The sequence below is a fragment of the Neopsephotus bourkii genome, unplaced genomic scaffold (assembly GCF_033783945.1).
Source record: "Neopsephotus bourkii isolate Nb327-2 ecotype Australia unplaced genomic scaffold, CSIRO-AGI_Nbou_v1 NB_1416, whole genome shotgun sequence".
Classification (NCBI taxonomy): Eukaryota; Metazoa; Chordata; class Aves; order Psittaciformes; family Psittacidae; genus Neopsephotus; species Neopsephotus bourkii.
Genome location: NW_026901893.1, coordinates 40594 through 62114, shown reverse-complemented (window position 1 = coordinate 62114; position 21521 = coordinate 40594). Strand labels below are relative to the sequence as shown.

Sequence of the window (21521 nt, the reverse complement as noted above, 5' to 3'; positions counted from 1 at the left end):
AAAATCACACCAAAAACACCCCAAAACCACCTTGTCCTGCTTCTCCTATGGGATACAGGGTGAGAGCCCCAAAACAGGCCAGAAACACCCCAAAACCACCCCAAAACCACCTTGTCCTGCTTCTCCTATGGGATACAGGGTGAGAGCCCCAAAACAGGCCAAAAACACCCCAAAAACACCCAAAAACACCCCCAAAACACCCCAAAACCACCTTGTCCTGCTTCTCCTATGGGATACAGGGTCACAGCCCCAAAACAGGCCAAAAACACCCCCAAAACACCCCAAAAACACCCAAAAACCACCCAAAACCACCCCAAAACCACCTTGTCCTGCTTCTCCTATGGGATACAGGGTGAGAGCCCCAAAACAGGCCAAAAACACCCCAAAAACACCCCAAAACCATCCCAAAACAGCCCCAAAACCACCTTGTCCTGCTTCTCCTATGGGATACAGGGTCACAGCCCCAAAACAGGCCAAAAACACCCCCAAAACACCCCAAAACCAGCCAAAAACACCCCAAAACCACCTTGTCCTGCTTCTCCTATGGGATACAGGGTGAGAGCCCCAAAACAGGCCAAAACCACCCCAAAACCACCCCAAAACCACCTTGTCCTGCTTCTCCTATGGGATACAGGGTGAGAGCCCCAAAACAGGCCAAAAACACCCCAAAAACACCCCAAAACCAGCCCAAACCACCCCAAACCCACCTTCTCCTGCTTCTCCTATGGGTGGCACCCAGTGAGGACCCAAATCACCCCAAAATCACCCCAAATCGGTACCTTCTGGAGGTCGCTGTGGAGCTGCTTTAACATGGCCTCGAGCTGCGACACCTTCTCGGGCAGGTCCAAGGCTGTGGGGGGGCTATGGGGGGGGGTCAAAGGTCAATGATGGGGGGGGTCCCCAGCCCCACATGTGGGGGTCCCAGCCCCAGATACAAGGGGGACATGGGGGGGTCCCTGTACCTGATGGGGGGGGCGCCCCCCCGCGGCCTCTCCGGGGGTGGGGGGGGGTCGGGGCTCAGCACCGGCTCCGTGAGGGAGAACAGGGACACGGCCCTTTGCACTGGGGGGGGGGGTAAGTTAGCACCCCAAAACCAGTCCAAACCAGCCCAAAATAGCCCCAAACCAGTCCAAAATGGCCCCAAACCACCCAAAACCAGCCCAAACCAGCCCAAAATAGCCCAAAACCAGTCCACACCAGTCCAAAATAGCCCAAAACCAGCCCAAACCAGCCCAAAATACCCCAAAACCAGTCCAAACCAGCCCAAAGTAGCCCAAACCAGCAAAAACCAGCCCAAAATAGTCCCAAACAGCCCCAAAACGCCTGAAACACCCCCAAAACCAACCCAAACCATCCCAAAACACCCTCAAAACAGCCTGAAACACCCCGAAAACCATCCCAAACCATCCCCAACCATCCTCCAAACAGCTTCAAACACCCCTAAAACAGCTCGGAACACCCCCAAAACCATCCCAAACCACCCCAAAAACAGCCTGAAACACCCCCAAAACCACCCCAACCCCCCCAAAAGAGCCTGAAACACCCCCAAAACCATCCCAACCCCCCCAAAAGACCCCCAAAACCATCCCCGAAACACCTTCAAACACCCCCAAAACCATCCCAAACCAGCCCCAAACCCCTCCCGAACACCCCCAAAAGAGCCTGAAACACCCCCAAAACCACCCCAAACCCCCCCCCCAGCACCCCCAAACCCGTCCCCATGCAGCGGGTGCAGTCTGGGGGGGCTCTGGTACCTTCATAGGCCTTGGCCGCATTGACCAGGCTGGCCCATTCCAGCCCCGCGGCCGTGTCCGGCAGCGGCATCATCCCGGGATCCACGCGGCGCAGGGAGAGCTCCGAGGCCGAGATGGTGCCTGCAGGGACAGGGGAACATTGGCACCCAAAAGCACCCCTAAACCACCCCGAAACAGCCTAAAAACACCCAAAACCACCCCAAAACACCCTAAAACCACCCAAAATCACCCCAAAACACCCTAAAACCACCCAAAATCACCCCAAAACACCCTAAATCAGCTCAAAACACCGTAAACCATCCCAAAACACCCTAAAACCACCCTAAATCATCCCTAAACCACCCCAAAACAGCCTAAAACCACCCAAAACCATCCCTAAACCACCCCAAAACAGCCTAAAAACACCCCAAATCATCCCAAAACCACCCCAAAACAGCCTAAAACCACTCAAAATTATCCCAAAACGATCCCAAAACCATCCCAAAATACCCTAGGAACACCCCAAATCAGCCCAAAACAGCCTAAAAACACCCAAAACCACCCCAAAACACCCTAAAACCACCCAAAACCACCCCAAAACCACCCCAAAACACCCTAAAACCACCCAAAACCATCCCGAAACCACCCTAAAACAGCCTAAAGCCACCCAAAACCATGCCGAAACCACCCCGAAACAGCTTAAAAACACCCCAAACCACCCCAAAACAGCCTAAAAACACCCCAAACCACCCCAAAACAGCCTAAAAATACCCCAAACCATCCCAAAACCACCCCGAAACAGCCTAAAATCACTCAAAATCACCCCAAAACATCCCCAAAACACCCTAAAACCACTCAAAATCACCCCAAAACATCCCCAAAACACCCTAAAACCACTCAAAATCATCCCGAACAGCCCAAAACACCCTAAAACCACCCAAAATTATCCCAAAACACCCTAAAACTGATGCAAACCATCCCTAAACCATCCCAAAACACCCTAAAACCACTCAAAATCATCCCAAAGCAACATAAACCACCCAAAACCATCCCTAAACATCCCCAAAACACCCGAAAACCACTCAAAATCATCCCAAAACACACTAAAACCACCCAAAATCACCCCAAAACACCCTAAAACCACTCAGAATCCCAAAAAACCCTAAAACCGCTCAAAACCATCCCTAAACATCTCCAAAACACCCTAAAACCACCCAAAATCACCCCAAAATATCCCCAAAACAGCCTAAAACCGCTCAAAATCATCCCAAACCCACCCCAAAACACCCTGAAACCACTCAAAATCAACCCAAAACACCCTAAAACCACTCAAAACCATCCCGAAACACCCTAAAACCACTCAAAATCATCCCAAATCACCCTAAAACTGCTCAAAACCATCCCTAAACCATACCAAAACACCCTAAAACCAACCAAAAATCATCCCCAAACCACCCCAAAACACCCTAAAACCATTCAAAATCATCCCAAAGCACCATAAAACCACCCAAAATCATCCCAAAACATCCCCAGAACACTCTAAAACCACTCAAAATCATCCCAAATCACCCTAAAACCGCTCAAAACCATCCCTAAACCATCCCAAAACACCGTAAAACCGCACCAAATCATCCCAAAACCAGCCCAAATCACCGTAAAACCACTCAAAATCATCCCAAAACACCCCCAAAACACTGAAAAAACACTCAAAATCATCCCTAATCACGCTAAAACCGCTCAAAACCATCCCTAAACCATCCCAAAACACCTTAAACCACCCAAAATCATCCCAAAACCACCTCAAAACACCCTAAAACCACCCCAAATCACCCCAAAACCACCTTAAAACACCCCAAAACCACCCTAAAGCCAACCTCAGCACCCCAAAACTACCCCAAAACATCCCAAAACCACCCCAAAGCACCCCAAAACCAATCCCAGAACCCTAAACCCACCCAAAACCACCCCAAAACTGACCTCAGCATCCCAAAATACCCTAAACCCACCCAAAACCATCCCCAAAACTGACCTCAGCATCCCAAAATACCCTAAAACCAACCTCAGCACCCCAAAATCACCCCAAACCCATCAGTTTCCTGTTTCCATGGGCAGTTTCCTACTCCCAATTCCCAGTTTATCCCATTAGGAAAACTGAACCATAGACAAGGTGACGGCACTGATGTGGATGCAGCAACAGGGGCCCTTGGGATAACCCTTAGGGATAATGACTGCAATGTGGGGTGTGGGACAGCAACTTTGGGGTCACTCTTGGGAAGCTGAGGCCATCCCATAGCACCCGGAGACAAGGAGCTTCCCAGCTCCAGGAGTGAATCCCAAGCCCAGATCCCCTTTGGAAAGGGGTTTCCAAGCCCATGGATGGTTCATGGAGACCCAACTGGAACCTCCACCATTCCAGGAGCATGGAAGAGCCAAGGAGGACACTCAAGGGATGGACCCAGAGCTCAGCACTGGGAATCCATCCCACCTGGAGCAGCTCATGGAGCTCAACCAGCTCCTGCTCCTGGGGCAATCCCAAGGGCAAGGAGAAGGGATGGAGCAGCCCCGAGGAGAAGGATTTGGGATGCTGGGGGAGGAGAAGCCCAATGGGAGCCACCAAGAGCCCACTGTGTCCTATGGGAGCTTCCCACTGTGTCCTATGGGAGCTTCCCACTGTGTCCTATGGGAGCTCCCCACTGTGTCCTATGGGAGCTCCCCACTGTGTCCTATGGGAGCTCCCCACTGTGTCCTATGGGAGCTCCCCACTGTGTCCTATGGGAGCTTCCCACTGTGTCCTATGGGAGCTCCCCACTGTGTCCTATGGGAGCTCCCCACTGTGTCCTATGGGAGCTCCCCACTGTGTCCTATGGGAGCTCCCCACTGTGTCCTATGGGAGCTCCCCACTGTGTCCTATGGGAGCTTCCCACTGTGTCCTATGGGAGCTCCCCACTGTGTCCTATGGGAGCTCCCCACTGTGTCCTATGGGAGCTCCCCACTGTATCCTATGGGAGCTCCCCATTGTGTCCTATGGGAGCAGCAGGGCCAAGAGGAGACCCTGCTGGAGCACAGGGGCCAGTTCTGAGCTTCCCAACATCAGGAGACCTGGAGCGGGGCTTTGGACATGGGATGGATGGGATGGGATGAGGAGATGATGGAAGAGCTGGATGGGCTCTTGGGATGAAGCTGTTCCCTATGAGGATGGGTTGGATGGAGCAGGTTGGGATGCTCCATCCCTGGCTGTATCCAAGGAGCAGCCTGCCCTATGGACGGTGTCCCTGTGGGTTGGACCTGGATGATTCCAGCTCCTTCCCATCCCAACCCATCCCATGATTCCAGCACTCACCCTTCTTGTCGTGGAGCCCCCCGTTGGTGGTGGCTGGGTGCTGGCGGCGGTTGGGCAGGGTGCTGGAGGGGTACGTGCTGCCAAAGCCCCCCTCTGGTTCCAGTACTGGGCTCCCACTGGTGTAAGTGGGGTCCCGGCGCCCACCACAGAGGCTTTCATCTGATAGGGTCCTCTGGAGCCCCTTGGGGGGGGTCTGGGGGGGAAAAGAGGGGGTGAGCATCTGGTTGTGGTTGAACCCCTGTTGGTCATGGTTGGACCCCATTGGTCAGGGTTGGACCTCCACTGGTTGTGGTTGAACCCCCATTGGTTGTGTTTGGACCCCCATTGGTCGTGGTTGGACCCTACTGGTCATGGTTGAACCATCCCATGTCATGGTTGGACCCCAATGGTCACAGTTGAACCATCCTATGTCATGGTTGGACCCCATTGGTCATGGTTGGGCCTCCATTGGTCATGGTTGAACCATCCCCGGTCATGGTTGGACCCCCATTGGTCACGGTTGGACCCCCATTGGTCATGGTTGGGCCTCCACTGGTCATGGTTAGACCCCCATTGGTCATGGTTGGGCCTCCACTGGTCATGGTTGAACCATTCCTGGTCATGGTTGGACCCCACTGGTCATGGTTGGACCCCCATTGGTCATGGTTGGGCCTCCACTGGTCATGGTTGGACCCCCATTGGTCATGGTTGGACCCCCATTAGTCATGGTTGGACCTCCACTGGTCATGGTTGAACCCCCATTGGTCATGGTTGGAACCCATTGGTCATGGTTGAACCATCCCTGGTCATGGTTGGACCCCATTGGTCATGGTTGGACCCCCATTGGTCATGGTTGGACCCCAACTGGTCATGATTGGACCCTCATTGGTCACGGTTGCAGCCCCATTGGTCATGGTTGAACCATCCCTGGTCATGGTTGGACCCCCACTGGTCATGGTTGAACCATCCCTGGTCATGATTGGACCCCATTGGTCATGGTTGGACCCCCACTGGTCATGATTGGACCCTCATTGGTCACGGCTGCACCCCCATTGGTCATGGTTGAACCCCCTTAGGTTATGGTTGGACCCCACTGGTCATGGTTGAACCATTCCTGGTCATGGTTGAACCCCCACTGGTCATGGTTGGACCCCCACTGGTCATGGTTGAACCATCCCTGGTCATGATTGGACCCCCATTGGTCACGGTTGCACCCCCATTGGTCATGGTTGAACCCCCTTAGGTTATGGTTGGACCCCACTGGTCATGGTTGAACCATCCCTGGTAATGGTTGAACCATCCCTGGTCATGGTTGTACCCCCATTGGTCATGGTTGAACCATCCCTGGTCATGACTGGACCCTCACTGGTCACACTTGCACCCCCATTGGTCATGGTTGCACCCCCATTGGTCATGGTTGCACCCCCTTAGGTCATGGTTGCCCCCCCTGGCCATGGCATTCCCGGCTCACCGGGGCGCGCTCCGGCTCCGGGCTGGTGGTGTCCATGATGATGAGCTTCTTGAGGTCATCCTCGATGGTGGACTTGTAGCTCCTACGGGGGGAGCGCAGGTCCCGCAGCGATGCCCGCAGCCGGGGCTGCCCAAAGACGTTCTTGGGGGTGGCCTCCACCTGCCTGGGGGGACACACGGAGATGGGACCCCCCCTGGACCCCAACATCACCCATCATCAACACCCCAACATTATCATCCCCATCATCATCATCCCCATCATCACCCCCATCCTCACCCCATCAACATCAACCCAACATCACCCCATCAACACCCCAACATCATCATCCCCATCATCATCATCATCCCAACATCACCTCAACATCACCCCAATATCATCCCCATCATCACCATCATCATCCCAACATCACCTCAACATCAACCCAACATCACCCTATCATCACCCCAATATCATCCCCAACATCATCATCCCCATCATCATCAACCCAACATCACCCCATCAACACCATCATCCCCATCATCATCATCATCCCAACATCACCTCAACATCACCCCAATATCATCCCCAACATCATCATCCCAACATCACCCCATCATCATCAACCCAACATCACCCCATCATCATCACCCCAACATCATCATCCCCATCATCATCATCATCCCAGCATCACCTCAACATCACCCCAATATCATCCCCAACATCATCATCCCCATCATCACCCCATCATCATCAACCCAACATCACCCCATCATCATCACCCCAACATCATCATCCCCATCATCATCATCATCCCAGCATCACCTCAACATCACCCCAATATCATCCCCAACATCATCATCCCCATCATCACCCCATCATCATCAACCCAACATCACCCCATCAACACCCCAACATCATCATCCCCATCATCATCATCATCCCAACATCACCTCAACATCACCCCAATATCATCCCCAACATCATCATCCCCATCATCACCCCATCATCATCAACCCAACATCACCCCATCATCATCACCCCAACATCATCATCCATCATCATCATCATCCCAGCATCACCTCAACATCACCCCAATATCATCCCCAACATCATCATCCCCATCATCACCCCATCATCATCAACCCAACATCACCCCATCAACACCCCAACATCATCATCCCCATCATCATCATCCCAACATCACCTCAAGATCACCCCAATATCATCCCCAACATCATCATCCCCATCATCACCCCATCATCATCACCCAACATCACCATCATCACCCCCATCATATCACCCCACATCACCTCAACATCACCCCATACACCCCATCATCATCATCATCCCAACATCACCTCAACATCAACCCAACATCACCCTATCATCACCCCAGTATCATCCCCAACATCATCATCCCCATCATCATCATCCCAACATCACCTCAAGATCACCCCAATATCATCCCCATCATCATCCCAACATCATCTCAACATCAACCCAACATCACCCTATCATCACCCCAGTATCATCCCCAACATCATCATCCCCATCATCAACCCCAAAATCACCCATCATCACCCCATCATCATCATCCCAACACCAACCCAACATCACCCTATCATCACCCCAGTATCATCCCCAACATCACCCCCAATATCACCCGTCATCATCGCCCCAACAGCATCAACATCACCCCATCATCATCCCAACATCATCATCACCCCCAAAATCACCCATCACCATTATTCCAACATCACCCCAACATCATCACCCCAACATCACCAACCCATCACCTCAACAGGCCTCCACCTGCCTTGGGACCATGGATGGGGGGAAAACATGGAGGTGGGACCCCCCCTTGAGCTCCAACATCACCCCAAATCACCCCATCATCGTCATCCCCATCATCACCCAACATCATCACCCCATCACCTCCTTTTGTGGTCCTACCCCCCCCCAGCACCTACTATTGGGTCCTGCACCCCCCATCACCCACTTTTACAGGTCCTACCCCCCCCCCAGCACCCACTTTTGGGGCTCAGGCTTCTCCTCAGCCCTTTTCCAACCCGTGGCTTTATTCCTGACCGGCTGCTTGGAAAAGAAGGATTTGGGGATGGAAGCTGAGAGCTGGGGTCCCCCCCGGGGGGCTTCAGTTTGGGGGGTACCATAGCCAGGGTACCCCATCCGCGGGTTGGAGCTATGAGGAAGAGGATGGAATCTCATGGTTAGGATGGGGATGTGGGTACATCCCCCCCCCCCATGATGACGGGGGGGGGGAATATGGGGGGACACACACCTTTATTTGGGGGGGCTCACCTGGGCTGTGGGGGGGTCCCTGCTTTGTGCCTGTAGCTTGTGCTGGGGGGTGATGGGTCCCCCTTGGTGGTGCTGGTGGTGGTGGTGGTGGCATCATCCCCTGGAGCCTGTATGGCTTTGGGGCCCTTATCCCTTTGGGATAGGGGGCGGGGGGGTTTGGGGGTGTCGATGCCGCTGTCGTTGGAGCTCCCTTTGGGGAAAGGATCTGGGAATTCGGCGCCGTCGTTCCCATCGGGAATGTCGAACCAGCGCTCCTCACTGGACGCGGTGCTGGAGAGCGTGGTGGTGCTGGAATGGCTGGAGTACGGTGCCTCACCCTATGGGACACCCCCATAGCATCACCTTGGCGTTCCCTACACCCCCACTTTGGGATCATCCCAGTGCCTCACCTTGGAATGCCGCTTGGGAGAATCCATCCCAGTTGGCTCCTGTTTGCTGCTTCTCCTCCCTGTTGCCAAGCGGGGTTGTGCTGGGACGTGCCACAGGGGCTCTGCAATGAGACCCCATTGTGTTGGTGTCACCATAGGTGCCACGGTGGCCACTGGGGGGGGGACACTGGGGTCACCGTACCCGGGTTGTGCCGCTCCATGGTGCTCTCGTGGCTGCTGACCCCCCCCGATGAGGAGTCGCCGTCGGGTGCCTCCGACGCTGCCACAAACCTGCAATGGGAATGGGGTTAAACCACCCCAAAACGGTGCCCTATGGGACACAAGGGGGGGTCCCCATGGTGTCACCCACCTCTCTGGGGATGGTTTATAGCGGGTGAAGGTGCTGCTTGGGGTGGAGAAGCTGCCCGATGGCTGCCGGTACGGCTGGGACCGCTCCGATGGGGATGAGGAGGAGGGATGCGGTGTCTCTGGGAAGCTCAGCGGCCTGGCTCCATGGATCCATGTGGGAAAAGGCAGGGAAGCAGGGAATGGGTTGGGGTGGGAAGGACCTTAAGAGCTCCCAGTTCCAGCTCCCTGGAATGTCCCTTATGAGGACACTGGATGCAGGATCCAAGTGGACCTGGTCATGGTCCTATTGATGCAGCCTTGGGATGCAACGAGGATGAGCAGGGGTTGGAGCATCTCCCATAGGCTGAGAACGTTGGGGCTGGAGGACAGAAGCTGCATGGAGACCTTCAGACCTCCAGGGCCTGAAAGGGGTTACAAGGATGCTGGAGGGGGGCCATCATCAGGGATTGGGGGGATAGGACAAGGGGTGATGGGTTCCAACTGGAACAGGGAAGTTCAGGCTGGAGATAAGGAAGTGAGGGTGGTGGGACACTGGGATGGGGTGAATGGAGAAGTGGTGAATGGCCCATCCCTGGCAGTGTTGGAGGGGACTTGGGTGACCTGGTCCAGTGTGAGGTGTCCCTGCCCATGGCAGGGGTTGGAGGTGGATGGGTTGAAGGTCATTTCCAACCCAAGCCATTCTGTGACTCTATGAGGGGTTGGTGGTGGTGGTGTCATGGTGATGGTGTCATGTCAATGGTGCCATGGTGGTGCTGACATGGTGATGGCGTCATGGTGGTGGTGCCATGGTGGTGGTGTCATGGTGACGGTGCTATGCTGATGTTACCATGGTGATGGTGTCAATGATGATTGTGTCATGGTGTTGCTGCCCTGGTGATGGTGCTATGGCAATATTGTCATGGTGATGGTGTCATGGTGGTGGTGTCATGGTGGTGCTGCCATGGTGATGGTGTCATGTCAGTGGTGCCATGGTGGTGCTGTCATGGTGATGGTGTCATGGTGATGGTATCATGTCAATGGTGCCATGGTGGTGCTGTCATGGTGATGGTGTCATGGTGCTTATGCCATGGTGGTGCTGTCATGGTGATGGTGCTATGGTGATGTTACCATGGTGATGGTGTCATGATTGTGTCATGGTGTTGCTGCCATGGTGATGGTGCTATGGCAGTATTATCATGGTGATGGTGCCATGGTGGTGGTGCCATGATGATTGTGTCATGGTGTTGCTGCCATGGTGATGGTGCTATGGCAGTATTATCATGGTGGTGCTGCCATGGTGATGGTGCCATGGTGGTGGTGTCATGGTGGTGGTGTCATGGTGATGGTGTCATGATGATTGTGTCATGGTGTTGCTGCCATGGTGATGGTGCCATGGTGATGGTGTCATGGCAATGGTGCCATGGTGGTGCTGTCATGGTGATGGCATCATGGTGATGGTGCCATGGTGGTGGTGCCATGATGATTGTGTCGTGGTGTTGCTGCCATGGTGATGGTGCTATGGCAGTATTATCATGGTGGTGCTGCCATGGTGATGGTGCCATGGTGGTGGTGTCATGGTGGTGGTGTCATGGTGATGGTGTCATGATGATTGTGTCATGGTGTTGCTGCCATGGTGATGGTGCCATGGTGATGGTGTCATGGCAATGGTGCCATGGTGGTGCTGTCATGGTGATGGCATCATGGTGATGGTGCCATGGTGGTGGTGCCATGATGATTGTGTCGTGGTGTTGCTGCCATGGTGATGGTGTCATGGCGGTGGTGCTATGGCGATGTTATCATGGTGATGGTGCCACAGCGATGGTGCCACGCTGTGGGTGCTGCTGTCACTCACCTCTTGCCGTGGGGCGGCAGCACCGCCTGCTTGCCGGGGCGGCCGTGGGGCGCTGTGGGGCCGATGCTGGTGCTGTGGGAGGCCGAGGAGCTCCATTGCCAGGCGGCGCTGCTGCGGTACGGGGGGCGCACAGGGCAGCCCCCCCGCTCCGGCTCCTCCCTGGGCTCTGCGCTGCCCAGGGACACGCACTCGGACCAGCCCCTGCCAAGCACAGGGAGTGGGGCTCAGGGCAGGGAGCTGGTGGCAAGAGGCACTTATGGGGCACGGAGCCATGGGGGTCAGCACTTATGGGGCACGGAGCCATGGGGATCAGCACTTATGGGGCACGGAGCCATGGGGATCAGCACTTATGGGGCATGGAGCCATGGGGATCAGCACTGATGGGGCACGGAGCCATGGGGATCAGCACTTATGGGGCACGGAGCCATGGGGGTCAGCACTTATGGGGCAGGGAGCCATGGAGATCAGCACTGATGGGGCATGGAGCCATGGGGGTCAGCACTGATGGGGCACGGAGCCATGGGGGTCAGCACTTACGGGGCACCCATGGGCTCCATGGTGGACCATCGCCAACCTAACTGGGACACATGGCCTCCATGGAGGACCATTGCCAATTTAACTGGGAGATATGGGCTCCATGGAGGACCATCATCAACCTAACTGGGAGACATGGGCTCCATGGAGGACCATCATCAACCTAACTGGGAGACATGGGCTCCATGGAGGACCATCGCCAACCTAACTGGGAGACATGGGCTCCATGGAGGACCATCACCAACCTAACTGGGAGACATGGGCTCCATGGAGGACCATCGCCAACCTAACTGGGAGACATGGGCTCCATGGAGGACCATCATCAACCTAACTGGGAGCATGGGCTCCATGGAGGACCATCGCCAACCTAACTGGGAGACATGGGCTCCATGGAGGACCATCATCAACCTAACTGGGAGACATGGGCTCCATGGAGGACCATCGCCAACCTAACTGGGAGACATGGGCTCCATGGAGGACCATCATCAACCTAACTGGGAGACATGGGCTCCATGGAGGACCATCGCCAACCTAACTGGGAGACATGGGCTCCATGGAGGACCATCATCAACCTAACTGGGAGACATGGGCTCCATGGAGGACCATCGCCAACCTAACTGGGAGACATGGGCTCCATGGAGGACCATCATCAACCTAACTGGGAGACATGGGCTCCATGGAGGACCATCGCCAACCTAACTGGGAGACATGGGCTCCATGGAGGACCATCATCAACCTAACTGGGAGACATGGGCTCCATGGAGGACCATCGCCAACCTAACTGGGAGACATGGGCTCCATGGAGGACCATCATCAACCTAACTGGGAGACATGGGCTCCATGGAGGACCATCGCCAACCTAACTGGGAGACATGGGCTCCATGGAGGACCATCATCAACCTAACTGGGAGACATGGGCTCCATGGAGGACCATCGCCAACCTAACTGGGAGACATGGGCTCCATGGAGGACCATCATCAACCTAACTGGGAGACATGGGCTCCATGGAGGACCATCACCAACCTAACTGGGAGACATGGGCTCCATGGAGGACCATCATCAACCTAACTGGGAGACATGGGCTCCATGGAGGACCATCACCAACCTAACTGGGAGACATGGGCTCCATGGAGGACCATCATCAACCTAACTGGGAGACATGGGCTCCATGGAGGACCATCACCAACCTAACTGGGAGACATGGGCTCCATGGAGGACCATCACCAACCTAACTGGGAGACATGGGCTCCATGGAGGACCATCACCAACCTAACTGGGAGACATGGGCTCCATGGAGGACCATCACCAACCTAACTGGGAGACATGGGCTCCATGGAGGACCATCACCAACCTAACTGGGAGACATGGGCTCCATGGAGGACCATCGCCAACCTAACTGGGAGACATGGGCTCCATGGAGGACCATCATCAACCTAACTGGGAGACATGGGCTCCATGGAGGACCATCATCAACCTAACTGGGAGACATGGGCTCCATGGAGGACCATCACCAACCTAACTGGAAGACATGGGCTCCATGGAGGACCATCATCAATGTAACTGGGAGATATGGGGTCACTGGAGGACCATCACCAACCTAACTGGAAGACATGGCCTCCATGAAGGACCATCGCCAACCTAACTGGGAGACATGGCCTCCATGAAGGACCATCGCCAACCTAACTGGGAGATATGCCCTCCATGGAGGCCCACCCCCATCACCTACCTCCGCGGAGCCCCATCCTCATGGGGTGGCACGATGACCACCTTGACGGTGACGGAGGTGCGGAGCAGGTCGATCATCTGGTCGTGGTTGAGGGTGACCACGGCCACCTTGCAGATCTCCACCAGGCGGCTGCCCTGCCGCAGGCCCGCTTGCCAGGCGAAGCCGTAGTCCTCCACCTCGGCCACGGTGCCATCGTACTTGACGTGGAAGCCCAGTTGGCCCAGTCCGTTCCTCCTCAGGGTCATGTCCACCGTCTCGCAGCCGTCCGTCATCACCTTGGTAAAGGGGAAAGGAAGGGGTTGGAGGCCTAAAAGCAGCTCCTGGTGGTGCTCCTGGATCCCCATCCCAACAGGAGCCAGGTTTAGGGCTTGGAATGGAGGTGGAGATGATCCAGTTCCATAGGGAGGGATGTGTTCCATAGGGGACACTGGTACAAACAGGGCTTGGGCACAGGCAGGGATGGAGCAGTCAAAGCATCTTCATTCAAGACATTCCCAGTCCCACCACCCTCACAGGGAAGAGCTTCCTTATGGGAGTGATGGGAAGTTCAGCTTGGATATAAGGAAGAACTTCCATATATCCAGTCTGAATTTCCCCTGTTCCAGTGTCCCATCACCCTCACAGGGAAGAACTTCCCTATATCCAACCTCAACTTCCCACCACTCTCATAAGGAAGAACTTCCTTATATCCAACCTCAACTTCCCATCACCCTCATAAGGAAGAACTTCCTTATATCCAACCTCAACTTCCCATCACCCCCATAAGGAAGAACTTCCTTATATCCAACCTCAACTTCCCATCACCCCCATAAGGAAGAACTTCCTTATATCCAACCTCAACTTCCCATCACCCCCATAAGGAAGAACTTCCTTATATCCAACCTCAACTTCCCATCACCCCCATAAGGAAGAACTTCCTTATATCCAACCTCAACTTCCCATCACCCCCATAAAGAACTCCCCTATATCCAACCTCAACTTCCCATCACCCCCATAAGGAAGAACTTCCTTATATCCAACCTCAACTTCCCACCACCCCCATAAGGAAGAACTTCCTTATATCCAACCTCAACTTCCCACCACCCCCATAAGGAAGAACTTCCTTATATCCAACCTCAACTTCCCATCACCCCCATAAGGAAGAACTTCCTTATATCCAACCTCAACTTCCCATCACCCCCATAAGGAAGAACTTCCCTATATCCAACCTCAACTGCCCATCACCCCCATAAGGAAGAACTTCCTTATATCCAACCTCAACTTCCCATCACCCCCATAAGGAAGAACTTCCTTATATCCAACCTCAACTTCCCATCACCCTCATAAGGAACAACTTCCTTATATCCAACCTCAACTTCCCACCACCCCCATAAGGAAGAAAATCCCTATATCCAACCTCAACTGCCCATCACCCCCATAAGGAAGAACTTCCTTATATCCAACCTCAACTTCCCACCACCCCCATAAGGAAGAACTTCCTTATATCCAACCTCAACTTCCCACCACCCCCATAAGGAAGAACTTCCCTATATCCAACCTCAACTTCCCACCACCCCCATAAGGAAGAACTTCCTTATATCCAACCTCAACTTCCCATCACCCCCATAAGGAAGAACTTCCTTATATCCAACCCCAACTTCCCATCACCCCCATAAGGAAGAACTTCCCTATATCCAACCCCACCTTCCCCTCTCCCACCTCCACCCCATCACCCCTCATCCCATCAGCACTTCCACAACCTCTTCCCATGATTTTTCCACCTGGAAACCCACCTTCAACCTCTGCACGATCTCCTTGATGTCCTCAGGCCCCCCCTCCCCGGCCCGGATGAAGATGTGGTCCCCTCGGCCATAGAAGATCTTGATGGTGGCCGCATCCGCGGTCCATCCGATGACGTCCCCACAGAAGCAGTTGAAGACCACCTCCTTAGCTCTCAGATCCAGGAGCACCACGAACTCATTGGAGATCCCCAAAGCACAAGAGATCTCGGCTCCACGGGCAAAATCCAAGGCGGAAACACGCCAGGAGATGGCCCCGGCGCTGTGCTGCTCGGCCCCAACCCGTGCCTTGGTCTTCTCCTTCTTCTTGGAAGCCAAGGAGATGAGGTTGAACTTCCCAGTGGAGTCGATGGGAGTGTTGGTGACCCAGTTCTCAGCCAGGTCCTTCAGGTATTCCCGACGGGTCCTGGTGGCCATGGTGTGGAACTTGTCCGATTTGTGAGCTGCGTTCTCCGCGTTGATCACCTTGGCCAAGAGGAACTCTCGGAAGACGTCGGATTTACGGAAGGTGACGCCGTTGGGAATGGGGGGACCGAAGGAAGGGACGTCCTTGGATCTGGTGACGGCCACGCTTGGGAAGGAATGAAGGGGGTTAAGGTGGATAAAAGCACGGAATCCCGTTCAAGGTTGGGATTTAGGTCCCATCTTGCCCGCTCCAAAGGGAGAAGCTCCACATCCTCTTCCAAGAGGAGGAATTTGGGATGTGGGGGGCCAAATCCAGCTGGAAGCTCACCTGTAGGAGACGTTCTCCGTGCAGGGATTGTGGGCTCGGACAATGATGAAGACGTGCTGGAAATGGGAACGGATGTTCTGAGGGGTGAAAGGCAACGCTCCGGGTTCTTGGAAGATGATGGTGACGATGTCATTCCCAATGTGCCTCTTCCTCAGGAGCTGGAAAAGACGAGGGAGAGGAGCAAATCCATATGGATGGAGAGGAGGGGAAGCCCAACTAAGGGGCTGTTGGGGATGGAGATGGAAGGGGTTACCTGCTGCCTGTTGTTGGGAGTGTAGGGAAGCATGGTGGACACATGGAACATGATCTCATAGTCCTGGTACGTGGTGTAGAGGGAATGGGTCCCGGTGGAGTCGGCTACAAGGGCGGCACAGGGGACAAGTGAGCGGTGGTGGCATCATCTCCAGTGTCCCCATGGTGCCACCCAGTGTCACTCACTCTTGGTGTCCAACTGGGCCGCGTACTTGCTGAAGGCCTTGAGGCAAACCTTCTCCCCCAGGAGCATGAGGAACTCCTCGAAGGGGGGACCGGCCTCCTCGTTGTTGTACATCTCCTCCTCCGAGCTCTGCCCGGCTTTGCAGTAGAGAATCCCCACTTTGTGCCTACGGCAGAGCTATGGGAACACAGGAATCAACCGGTGTCGGATCCCAGCGCCTCCGCTTCCCACCTTTACTCACCCCTTGCTCATCCAGCTTGAGGAGCTGCTCGGTGACCTTGGGTGTGCTGAGGGCCAAGCGTAGGCAGTGGATGTTGAGCTCGGGAATGACGTATTCCAGAGCATCCTTCAACGGGAGGCCCCGCACTGTCCCGTGCTTGGTGGTGGTGGGGGTGGCGTCTTCCAGGATGGAGCCACGGAGGGTGATGAGCTGGGAAAGGATGGGAGAAGAGCAATGGAAATGGGATAACCAAAGCTGGAGGCAGCTTCCCAATCCTGGCTTTGTGGTATCCCAACGGGATGCGGTACCTCACTGGTGCGGAAGATGATCCTGTACTGGTACTGGGGGCCGTGGTCCTTGTGGTCCTCCAGCTTCTCCCGCTTGATGCTGACGGCCACCGGGCCGAGCTTCTCATCCACTCCGAAGTAATTCGAGTGCTCTACCAGGAATAAAACAGGGATGGAGGAGAAAATGGGGATCAGGAGCATTGGGATGAGTTGGGAACCCCCTTGAGACATCCACACCCCCCCCCAGATCCCACCTTTGCCATGGAAGTGGTCGCGGTAATAGCGAGCACCGAGGTCCACGTGCTCCACGCTGTAGTGCTTGAGGCGGTTGGGGTTCCTCTGCAGCTCCTTGGGCACCTCCAGCACCGAGATGGCAGCGTTGGTGGGCCGGAGATCCAGTACGGGCTCTGGGAAGCTCCCATCGGATACTGGGATGACCGGAGAACCCCCGGAAGCTTTGGAGAAGCTGACGTTGCGCTCGCCGGCGCCGCCGATCTCATTGCGGAAATGGGGACAACTGAGGAGCAGCTCATTGCTGGTGTTATCACCCAGGTCATGCTCCAAGTTCTCCTTCGAGTTGGGATCCTCAGCACCGGGAAAAGCCGGATCCGACCCCATTCCCAATGGGGTGGCCGAGGCGGCCGAGGCGCCCGTGGTGGTGTTGCGGCGTTGGGCCACCACCACCCGGTTGGTGGCCACGGCGTTGAGGTCGAAGAAGATGCTTTGGACGTCGTAATGGGCAAAGCTCTTCTGGCACCACCAGCTCCTACCCGGCTCCGGCGCTCGCGGCTCCTCCGGTTCCGCGTCATTCCGGACGCTCCGGAGCTTCCTGAAGATGGATTCGGCACCGGTGTCACCTTTGGGGCATCTCCGGCGTGGTTTCTCCTTGGATTGGGTCAATGCCTCATCCCGAGCTCCGTTCCTGCCATCTGGTTTGATACTGGGATATGATCCCATAGGAAAACCGGCTTCTCCGAGGCGTTCCGGGCTCGCCGCTCGCCGTTCCGGCTTCTTGGTGCGGAATTCATTGAGCATATCAAAGAAGCTTTGCTCCGAGATTCCTTGGATGTCAATGGAGGAGGTGCTGCCGTATTCCCGGAATATCCCACCTCCTCCTCCCAGTTTGGCTCCTCGGGGCTCCGTCGGCTCCTCGGGGTCACATTCACTCAACGTCACCTCACTGCTGCTCCGGTGCCGCAGCGGTGCCAAACCCTTGGCTGGGGATCGGGGCCATCCCTCTTGGAATTCCACATCCTTGGAACGCCGCCGCGCCAGGCGCTGAAGAGCTTTGAACCCCGTGACGCCCACCAGGGGTTGTTGCCCAATGGGAGCCGCATTCCGGCTCCATGGAGCATCCCAGCTCCCCGCTGCTTCCTTAGGGGGGTCCCTCTTAGGGGGCCACTCGGCGATGCGGGCACGAACCCCCATTTTGGGGACGGGGACCATGCGGGGGGGGTCACCCCCAGGAGGGGCCCCCATGGGGGGTGCTTGGGGTGCTGGGGGTGTTGGTACCACGTTGCCATTGGGCACCCAAAAGGGTGCTGGGGACCCGTCGGTGTCCTCATGGCGCGGCGGGCGGTGGGAGCTCATGGTCCGGTGATGGGGAGGAAGCCGCTCATTGCCATGTTGGGAATGCCGCTGGGATGGTGCCGCTGGGAATGCTGGGAGGGCTGGGAATGCCGTGGGGCATGGTGGTGGTGCTCAGAGCTGGTGGGGCATCCTGGGGTGGGGAGAGAGAAAAGGGGGAGGTGGGGTTGGATGGGGAAGGGGGCACCAGTTTGGGTTGGGAAGGAGCAGTACTGGTCCCTCTGGTCCATGGGATGGGAAGGAGCTGGAATCATCCAGGTCCAACCCACAGGGACACCGTCCATAGGGCAGGCTGCTCCTTGGATACAGCCAGGGATGAAGCATCCCAACCTGCGCCATGCAACCCATCCTAATGGGGAACAGCTTCATCCCAAGAGCCCATCCAGCTCTTCCATCATCTCCTCATCCCATCCCATCCATCCCGTGTCCAAGGTCTCCCGTTGGCACTGGGAGCTCTCTATGGGCATGGAGATGAAGCATCAGGAGGAGATTTGTACCCACCAGGATACGGAATTCCCGGGATGCTCTTCCCAAAACATAGGATGTGGGAGCATAAACCTGACACCAGGGATGATGGGATCCCCCTTCCCATAGAGCACGATCCCAATGGGAAGGATTCAGGGCAACCTTTTCCTCCTCTATGGAAGAACTTGTCATTCCCCTGCTTTTTTAATGGATTTGGGGCCGTTTTTGATGGAAAACCGGGAGCAATTTCGCATTTCCCAGCAGCAGCTCCATGTTTTGGGAATCCCCCCCCCTTTTCCTTCCTGGAATCTGCCCCAGCGTCCCATTTCCAGCCTCCACTATGGAGTTTGGGAAGACCAAAACCACTGGAGCACCTCCGTTATCCATCCGGAATCCATCCAAGTGGGAATCCCATCCTATTCCCTAGGAAATATGGGAAAAGCCTCCCCCTCTCCAGGCCCTGTGTGCCAAAGGGAAGCAAAAGGAGCCCTGAGGATCCATTACAGGGATTTAAGGAGAATCCTGGTGGCTCCAGCACCGGATGGATCCCAAAGCATTCCAAAGGATCCCAATGGAGGGATGAGCCCCACCCCCGCTGCTCCATCACCCCCTTGGGATCTCCTTTGGGATAAGGAATGAGGGAAAAGGCTTCAAACCCCCCCTCCCTCCCGCATGGATCCTGCTCCTGCAGCTGATCCCGCTCCTCCAGTCGATCCCAAAGTTGGGAATGCTGAGGCCAACCCTGCTGCATTTGCAGGAGCAGGGCCCAACCCTTCCCCTGCTAATGAATAACCAGATTGGTTTTAATGGTTAACCACAGGCTTTGCTTTGGGATGTGGGATGGGATTTAACCCCTTCCCAGCTTTATCCCACCTAATTCCCACTAAAACCCGGGATTTAACCCCCCATAGGGGCCTTTCCGCTTCCAGCTTGATCCCAGCTCATTCCCAAATCCACCATGAGCTTCCCCTCCCTTCCTCAGTGCTTCCCACAGGGAATAAAGCAGCATCCCAGGCTCCCTTTGGGATGAAACAGTCCCATTAAGGCTCTTTGGGATGGGGTTGTTTCCCAGTTTTCCCAATGTTCATCCAAAGGGAAAGGGAATGGCAATTAGGGAAGCAATTAAAGGAAAAGGTTGGGAATTCTGGGCTTAATTAGGGAGCTAAAGCCCAATAATCATTAGTGGGCAATGAGGACACCATTCATTATCCCAAAGGGAAACCAGGACTACAAGAAGGGATCTATCCCAACCTGGACCTTGATCCCGGTATGATGTGATGAAGACGGGATAACGAACAGGATTCCAACCCCAACCCAGTTGGGAATAGGGACCAGTTCCTACTTGCTTGGATTCCCGAGGCTGGGATCTGTGGGTCTCCGGATGAGGTGGGCTAATTCCAAAGGGATTATGATCCCGAAGGAAGGAGCTTGTCACATCCCCCCCCCCGTGTATCCCTTTCCTTGGGATAAATCCCTGCTTGTTGAGGTCCAAGCAAGGCCTGGATGTCGGGATGAAGAACAGGGATGGGAAGGAGGAAGAGGAGGCTCCTACGGTGTTCCCAAGCTCCAAGCTTAGGGAGGAATCCTGGGAGAAGGAAGAGAGGAAGGGTTTAAAGCACTGGGATCGCCCTGTTCCCAATGGAATGCCAACAGATCCAATCCCATTAAATCCCATTAAATAACCCAAGAGCCAAGGAAAACCGGGATAAAAGGGAAGGAAAAGGCAAGTCCCAACGTGCAGGAGGCAGTGGGAAGCGCTGCCAGCGCCGTACCCGCCCCATGCATGCCCCCCCCCCCCCAAAACAAGCCCTTTCCCATGCCCAAAAAGCCCCATTTTGAGCCCAAAATAAGGACAAAGAATTCCCACCTTTGGGAATGTTGGTATTCCCCCAGCCCTGGGGCTGAAATGGGGGTTTTGGGGGGGAAAATGGGGGGTTTTGGGGGGGCAAAATGAGGGATTGGGGGGAATTTTGGGGGAAAGGGCGTTTTTTGGGGGGAAAAAGAGGGTTTTTTTGGGGAAAATGGGGCTTTTTTGGGGAAAATGGGGCTTTTTTGGGGGGAAATGTTTTTTTTGGGGGGAAAATGGGGGTTTTGGGGGGGAAATTGGGGGTTTTGGGGGAGAAATTGATTTTTTAGGGGGAGAAAATGAGGGATTTATGGTGTAAATGGGTGCTTTTGGGGGTAAATGGTTTTTTTTTTGGGGGAAATGGGGCTTTATGGGGGAAATAAGGGTTTTTTGGGGGAAATGTTCTTTTTGGGGGGGAATTGTGGTGAAATTAGGGGTTTTGGGGGGTAAATGGGAGTTTCGGGAGGGTTCAGGGGGTCCTTTGGGGGCTGAAATGAGGTTTTGGGGCAGTTCCGGGGGT

The 21521-nt window shown here is 55.1% G+C and overlaps 1 protein-coding gene across 1 annotated transcript; it reads right to left on the bottom strand.

The window, feature by feature from the left end:
* Positions 1–330: 330 nt before the first annotated feature.
* SIPA1L3 (signal induced proliferation associated 1 like 3) lies at positions 331–18740 on the bottom strand. The gene is made up of 19 exons (XM_061367947.1): positions 17358–18740; positions 17125–17255; positions 16838–17026; positions 16599–16773; positions 16414–16517; positions 16161–16318; positions 15422–15998; positions 13650–13924; positions 11390–11590; positions 9560–9694; positions 9392–9480; positions 9211–9311; positions 8822–9138; positions 8535–8702; positions 6524–6686; positions 5074–5266; positions 1755–1874; positions 963–1062; positions 331–861 (listed from the first exon to the last, which is right to left on the bottom strand). The coding sequence occupies exons 1-19, from the start codon at positions 18691–18693 to the stop codon at positions 723–725; spliced, it is 4671 nt and encodes a 1556-aa protein (XP_061223931.1). The 5' UTR covers positions 18694–18740; the 3' UTR covers positions 331–722.
* Positions 18741–21521: the final 2781 nt, after the last annotated feature.

Coding starts and splice junctions, on each gene's coding strand:
- SIPA1L3 (XM_061367947.1), bottom strand. CDS start 18,693: ATGAGCTCCCACCGCCCGCCGCGCCATGAGGACACCGACGGGTCCCCA. Junction 9,481..9,559: donor TATAAACCATCCCCAGAGAG/GTGGGTGACACC, acceptor TTCCCATTGCAG/GTTTGTGGCAGCGTCGGAGG. Junction 8,703..8,821: donor GGGACCCCCCCACAGCCCAG/GTGAGCCCCCCC, acceptor TCTTCCTCATAG/CTCCAACCCGCGGATGGGGT.